The following is a 7,726-nucleotide window of genomic DNA, read 5'->3' as shown; positions in this document are numbered from 1 at the left end:
GAATCCGTGTTAATTGATGAATATATCTGAGCATCTGTTCATCTACAATCCAATTGATTGAAAACACCTAATATCACCTTAAATTAACTGTTAATCCTAGAGGTTCACATACTTTTACCACTCACACACAAAATGTAATATTGGATTATTTTCCTCAATTAAAAAAATACACCAGGTATAATATTTTTGTCTCATTCGTTTAACTGGGTTCTCTTTATCTTCTTTTAGGACTTGTGTGAAAATCTGATGTTGTTTTAGGTCATATTTATGCAGAAATAAAGAAAATTCTAAAGGCTTCACAAACTTTCAACACAACTGCATGTTCAAGTTGTTGTTAGGGACTGTTTAAAAATGACATCACGAGTCAAATGTTGTACCTGATGGATTAAAATAGGAGAATCCCTTCTTGTCAGCTAGTTAATATACTAAAACTTAAAATAAAGTGATGTAACTGAACAGCAGTTCTGTAGAGGTTTTTGATGTTAGAACTGAATGGAATGTTACAATAATTCATCCTGACTGAAGGCCTAGCTCTCGTGGTTCACCAGTGATATATAGTCATCCCTCTACATTATGTAGTCCTATCTTAATGTGAGTCCATTTCCCTGGTGGTAGATCCTTTAATTCAAACTTAGGAAATACATTATCAATTGAATTAAATTTATTTATATAGCACCAAGTCACAACATAAGTTATCTCAGGGCACTGAACAGAAACATTCACACACACACAAAAAAGCCAATTAGTAAAAAAACATTTATCTAAAGAAACCAGTATATTGTGTTGAATCTTCACTTCATAGTCTTCCATTCTGATCAAGCACACTGGCAACAGTGGAAAGGAAAAACGTTGGTTACGTACTGTATCCGCAGATTCTATGAGTATAGGCGTAGCCCTTTAAGGCTGTCGCTGATGGGTTTATCCCGTTATGCGAAGCATCACACTGAAAAAATTTAGTCCACGCCCACCTGCTGTGTGGGCCCCACCCAATCCGTATAAGTTACGTTAAGAGCGGGTAATCGGCTCCCAAATAGCTTTTTTCTTCAGCCATTTAGGAGCCAGTGAGGCCCGACGCTTAAAAGGCTACGCTTATACTCATAGAATCTGGGGTTATAGTACGTAACCAACGTTCTATGTCGTATAGGCTTCGCCCTTTAAGGCTGTCGCTGATGGGTTAAGGGCGAAGCGGATGTTGTCCTCGCCTCACTGGGTCCATTCGAACACCGTATGAGACAGAAGCTTGCCCACAAAAATGTCTTGTCACTCAGCTCCCCATGTGCATAATTACGTATTGCGTAGTTAAGTGTGCCATGCACAGACACATGTTGTATAACTATGTGTTCTGAAAAGCATGAACGCCCAGGAAAATTTCAATGGGGAAGGAAGATGTAAAAAGGGGGGGGGGGCATGAACCAACTGATTCATGGCTGAACAGTATAAACAGATTAATAATAACAAGTGAACTGATTATAATCAAATGAACTGATTGGTAACAATAGTCATGAACTGATTAGTGCCAATAGAATCAAATAGCAGACACAACTTGTGACTGATAACAACATCTCACGCTGTGAAGCATGCAGTCAGATGTGAGCTTAAACAGGGTTCCATGAAAACAATAATATTCATTCTGTTAGAGCATTAAGGACAGAATGTGTCATGGAACGAACTGTCACATCACGCAGATAAAAACAAATGAATGAGCAGGGTGTTGACCACGCGGCCGCAGTGCAAATGTCCTGCATTGTCATACCATTATGCAAGGCAGTCGAAGATGCAATACCCCTGGTCGAGTGCGCCCTGAGGTTGGCAGGAGGCTCTAAATCTGATGCTCTGTAGGCTTCAGAAATGGCCTCACACAGCCAGTGTGACAAACGCTGGGTGGATAACGGGCGACCTGCAGATGCATCTCTATAATGCACGAACAAATGTTGAGTTTGGCGCATTACAGCTGTGCGCGCTATGTAACACGTCAACGCCCGCACCGGACAGAGAAGATGGAAAGATACTTCTTCTTCTGATCTGTGGGGGGGAGGGAAAAACCCCTCCAACGATATCGCTCTTGATTTAAAAGAGCTTGTGATGTTTTTAGGCATAAAAGCTGGGTTTGGTGTTAAATCAGCTGAGCTGCCGTCAGCCTGAATTCTGAGACATGACGGAGCGGCAGAGAGGGCAGATAAATCACTCACTCTCTTAGCGGATGTTAAAGCTAGCAGCAGGGCTGTTTTAAGAGACAAGAATTTAAGTGGAACCTGATCCAGAGGCTCAAATGGAGCTTTGATCAGGGCTCGTAGGACCAGCGTTAAATCCCAGTGTGGAACAAGTTGGCGTGAAACAGGTCTGCGTCTCTGTACACCTTTTAGAAAACACTTCATCAGCGGATGACTAAAAGCTGTTCTGTCTCCGAACCCTTCGTGGCAGGAAGAGATGGCTGCAGCGTACGTTTTAATTGTGCTGAACGCCAAGTTCATGTCCATCAGCTGTTGTAGAAAGGACAGCATGCCACCTAATGGACATGAGGTGGCCTCTACACCCTTCTTTGTACACCAGCGCTGAAAAGCTGTCCACTTTGATGTGTACAGCGCTGTGGTGGATGCAGCACGTGAATCCTGGATTGTGCGCACTACATACTGTGGGAGACCCATCCTCTCTAAGCGGATCCGCTCAGCAGCCAGACCCACAGGTGCTGGCCTATTTCTGGGTAACTCCTGATCGCTCCTCCTGCCTGGAGGAGAGCATCCTCCCTCCACGGCAGTTTCCACGGGCGCCCCGACAACAGGCATTGCAGGACTGGGAACCATGGTGCGTTCACGTGCTCGGGGGCCACCAGGAGAGCTGTCAATCCCTCCTCCTGAACTCGGTTCAGGAACCGTAAAATCAGAGGAGGTGGAGGAAACGCGTACAGAAGCGTTTTGGGCCATGGGCTGTGGGCAAACGCATCTACCCCTAGCGGTGGTTCGTCTCGCGGGCTCAAAGAAAACCATAGTTGACATTGAGCGTTTTCTCGTGTCGCAAACAGGTCCACAGCTGCTTTGCCAAATTTCTGCCACATCTGAGTCATCAGGTCTGGGTGGAGAGTCTAGTCCCCGTGACGTGGACCGCCCCTGGACATCACATCTGCCCCTTTGTTCAGAACACCGGGTATGTAAACTGCTCTGATGGAGAGCAGATTTTGGTGAGCCCAACACAGTAGCTTTCGCGCAATGTGTAACATCTGGGCTGAGCGCACACCCCCCTGCCGGTTTATGTACGCAGCAGTCACCTTGTTGTCTGTGTGAATCAAAACGTGTTGATTCTGTAGCACAGGAGCAAAATGTTGAATCACGTTCAGCACCGTGCGACACTCCAAAACAATTATGTGGGCTGATGTGTGATGGGGCCACAGCGCCCCTACTGCTTGAGATAGGCATGTCCCCCCCCAGCCTGACAGCGGCGCGTCCGTGAAGACTGGCACGTGTGACGTGGGTCTGCTGACGGGGACTCCCTCCGACAGAACTAGGGTGTTTCCCCAGTGTCGGAGGTCTGCCCTCACGGAGGGAGGAACAGTGATCATCCATCTCTTTTGTTTTACTGGGTCCACACACAGACGTGCAAACCACCTCTGGAGGCATCTCATGTGTAATAAACCCAGCAGGACAACTGTGTGAGCTGATGACATCGTTCCTAACAGCTTCATGATGGAAACAGCTGTTACCACTCTGCCAGGTCTTACGTGACGGAGCTGGTCTTTTAAAGTGTCAATTCTCGTTTGTGATAAAAGAGCCCTCATTGTGGTTGAGTTTAGCTCCACTCCCAGATAAACAATTGTCTGGGCCGGGAAAATCGAGCTTTTCTTCCAATTTATGGCGAAGCCCAGATTTAACAGGTGTGATGTCAACACCTGAGCCTGCATCACTGCTTCCTGTCTGGAGCGTGACAGCAGCAGCAGGTCGTCCAGGTAAAACAAAACTCTCATCCCTGCTCTGTGTAACGGATGCAGGGCTGTCTCTACACACTTTGAGAACGTACGAGGCACGAGGGAATAACCGAACAGCAGCCTGTTATACTGATACTTCATCCCTTGAAAGGAGAAACGCAAGAATTTTCTGTGTTTTGGGATGATCGGTATGTGAAAATAAGCATCTTTCAGGTCGACGGAAACAAACCAGTCGTTTCTCTGGATGTTGTCCAACAGCTGTCTGGTTGTCAACATGTGAAAAGGTCTTTCCATGATCGCCTTGTTGAAAGCTGACAGATCCAAAACGGGTCTCATCCCTCCGGTCCTTTTGGGAACCAGGAAGTAACGTGAGTAAAACCCTGTGTTTTCCTCTCCGTTGGGAACTCTGGAGATTACTCCGTTTATCAGAAGCTCTTGGACTTCTGCATTTAGGGATGAGATTTGGTCTGGTGATGACAGGACTGTCTCTAAAATTCCTCCGAAAGGAGGAGGTCGGGTTGCAAATTGTAACGTGTAACCTTTGCATAACACCCTGTCCATCCATTTGTCTGGCGAGCATGTTTTTAGCCACTCCGCGTAACGTTCGTGGAGTGGACGTGCGTTTAAGTGATGCGTCATGTTTTATACGGATGTCATCCAGTCCGCCGCCTCGACCGCCGTCATGTGCCGCGGGAATGTTTTCAGCATGATCCAAGGCGAGGCTTCCTCGAAAGGGCTCTGAACGCGCCCATGTGCTGCGTTCGGACCATGGACCAACCTTCATGTCCAGGTGGGCCGGTGTGTGTTGAGGCGAAAGGGCGAAGCCTATATGAAATAGAACTCCCTTTTAACAAAAAGAAACCTCCAGCAGTACCAGGCTCAGGAGGAGCGACCATCTACTTTGGCCGGCAGAAGTTTGAGAGGACAGGAAGGAGATCATACCTGAGAAGTCTTGCAGTGTGTTTTGCCCAGGATATTGTGTTGCCCACCACCAGGCATGTCCACCGATCAGCAGGCCTCCTCCTTCTGCCACAAAGTTTTGGATTTTTTCAGGATCTTCTTCACTCCATACTGTGCACACATAAACACTCAGGTCTTGCCTGAATGGTGTTTTTTCACATTCCAACCCTAAGTTGGGTAAAATCTTGACCCTTGGACTCAATCCTACGACCCCATTCCTGCCTTGGTCCAGCCAATGAAGTACATTTTTCCAAAATGATGCCAAGTTCTAGAAAAATATGGAAATGATTAATGATATGAAAGAAAAAGCACAAACAGCTTTTTTATTCAAAACAAAAAATGTATAATGGCCTTATGTTAAAAAAAATATAAACTTCATTATTGTCATGATTCTCTTGAGGGCACAAGGAATGGGTCCAAAAACAGATTCCACAACTGATGCCATTATTTAACAAAGCACTGGACTTACAGGACAACATCACTGGTCTCAGATGACAAAGTTAAAACATAAATGTCTAGAGGGAACTCTGAGGTAAACTAGGGGGAGAATTGTGACATTAACATAGAAGATAAACTACCTAGTGTAGACAATGCTCTAAGGAGGAAACACACAAATAAACAGAACCTGAAAATCAGAATAAGAAAACAAAGAAAAACAAAAACAGAGAAATTAATGAGGAAACCCAATCCTCAAAGTTATAACCATTTTCAATATATTTAGTGTATTGTGAAAATAAAACGTTATTAAATTTGAAAAAAAAAAAACACAAAATGATGCTTCTACAACTTTACCTCAGATCCCATAAAGGTTTCATGTGTCGTCAGAATAACTCGTCCCTTCCCAAAGTAGGATCCTGCCAGGAACACATGTCCATCGTTCGTGGCACCGATGGGAAAGGAAAGAGGGCCGTGGATCAGAGCGTCAGAGAAAGCAGCATCGCCCCGGGTGTCAAACTCTGAGACCCCTTTCAGCAGAAACTCCAGATCCTCCTTAAAACTCAACTTATAGCTGTGTTACAGGAAGAAGATAGAGAGAATCACATCTTATACGATGGATGATGATGACAAATGAACTTCAAAATCAATAAACATCATTCAACAAAAGCTTTTTTTATGTCAGGCCTGGACTTTTGGTGTTTGTGGATGCAAAAATAAAACAAACATTATTGTAACATTATGTTGACTGGTACAATTCACACATTATGGACAAATAATGACAAACATTTTTTTTAAATTGCACACTGGTTTTATTAAACTGTGTATTTGTAGTGGAATCGTTTTTGTAATATATAAAGAAAATTAAAACTTGCTATGAAAGAAATAAACACTTACTCTAAGGTTTTCCAGGAGGTTGGGATTTCAGGGCTGATGGTCAGGTTTTCTCCTTTTGCATATTGTGCTGAAAAGTAGATCCCTGCCACCCCTGAGACTTTATTACCAGGAAACTGGAGGATTAGGTTTTCGTTGGGGTTTTGTGAAGCCCAGTTCCATGCTTGTCCTCCTAACAGCACTCCTCCTCCTGCTTTCATGAAGGCTACCAGATCTCCTGCATGTTCACCAACACGGTAGGCATCTGATACAAACACACTAACTCCCAGATTTGCACTAAAGCCCTCAACAACACTGACTTGGAAGTTGGATTTGCTCAGCTTATCAGCAACTGCTTTCAGGTTTTTGTGCACCCCCAATGATACGTTTTCAGGTTCCCCCCCTCCCAGCCAGATCAGAGCATTCTCTACCAGATCAGGAGCCAAACTCAAGTACTGCTCATGGCCCAGGACCACAATTCTTCCTCTGCCGTACAGCGAAGCAGCCATGAGGACATGACCATAACTGTCCATCAATACAGGAAAGGCATTTTCTCCAGCCAGCACCAGGTTGCAAGGAACACTGGAGCTCCGCAGGTCCAGCTGCTTCAGGCCTTTCACGAGAGACTCGTAGGCTTTTTCATGGTAAGACTGGGTCATCTGATCTGACATGGTGAGAAGATACTCTGTAGATTAAATAAAGAAGACTGCAAATAAAAAAGCTCTTTTGTTAATGAAATGTGATACAGATCTTCTTTCCTGTGTGCAACAGACAAGACAAAAGTAACAATATTCATATTTTACATGTAGTTTATGTCACTTACAACATTTGATATTTTTCCTGTTAAAAAAGTAACATTTACCTGAATGTAACTTTCGATTTTAGCAGTCTCAGGTTTCCAACAACTCATTCAGGGAGGATTGGTGTGAATGGCAAAAAATGTCAGAGATGATGTGAAGACGCTCTCTTCTGTTCCCATTTAAATAAGAAGATGAAGATAACACAGGGAGGAGCTAAATCACCAACCAATGAACAATGACAGTCTCTCCTTTTTTAGTCCTCTTTCCTTCTCTTTACAGTTACTCGTATGTTAATTATTTTTCCTGAGAATTGAGTCTTTCAAGGAGGGTTTTTCTGGCAGCCTGTCAAAGGCTAGGTTTAAGAAAACATTCCAATGCTTGTTCAAGATATTTATGAATGTGTGGCTGAGCTGGTGTGGGAGGGGTGGGGTGGGATTTTGTTCTGGTTTTTTTTTCTCTCTCTCTCTCTTCTTGTGTGTGTGTGTGTTTTTTTTTTTTTTCAAAAAACAAACAACAAACTCAATAAAAAGACTTTGATTTACAAAGCCAATACATTTTCGTATTCTTTTACTTTAACAATATTAAAAACCAAAATGAGACACTATGCATCCTGTTCAACACACATATTATTCTGCCATCTCTGATTTGCCAAATCTTTATGCTTTTCAAAAAAAAAAAAAAAAAGTTAACAGTTTTTGATGTTCCCTGAATGACGAACCTGTTGATGTTCCAGGTAAGAACC

General features: G+C 43.8%; 1 protein-coding gene across 1 annotated transcript in view; it reads right to left on the bottom strand.

The window, feature by feature from the left end:
* LOC119410539 (TRPM8 channel-associated factor homolog) overlaps window positions 1-7,134 on the bottom strand; it is a 46,913-nt gene extending 39,779 nt beyond the window's left edge. The window contains 4 exon segments of the mRNA XM_037677421.1: window positions 4,859-5,144; window positions 5,669-5,885; window positions 6,209-6,869; window positions 7,047-7,134. Coding sequence (XP_037533349.1) covers window positions 4,859-5,144; window positions 5,669-5,885; window positions 6,209-6,855 — 1,150 coding nt within the window. The 5' untranslated portion in view covers window positions 6,856-6,869; window positions 7,047-7,134.
* Window positions 7,135-7,726: the final 592 nt, after the last annotated feature.

This window comes from Nematolebias whitei, chromosome 6 (assembly GCF_014905685.2).
Source record: "Nematolebias whitei isolate Nwh7 chromosome 6, NemWhi1, whole genome shotgun sequence".
Classification (NCBI taxonomy): domain Eukaryota; kingdom Metazoa; phylum Chordata; class Actinopteri; order Cyprinodontiformes; family Rivulidae; genus Nematolebias; species Nematolebias whitei.
Note: the sequence above shows the minus strand (reverse complement) of the source record. Positions and strands in the feature narration are given on the sequence as shown.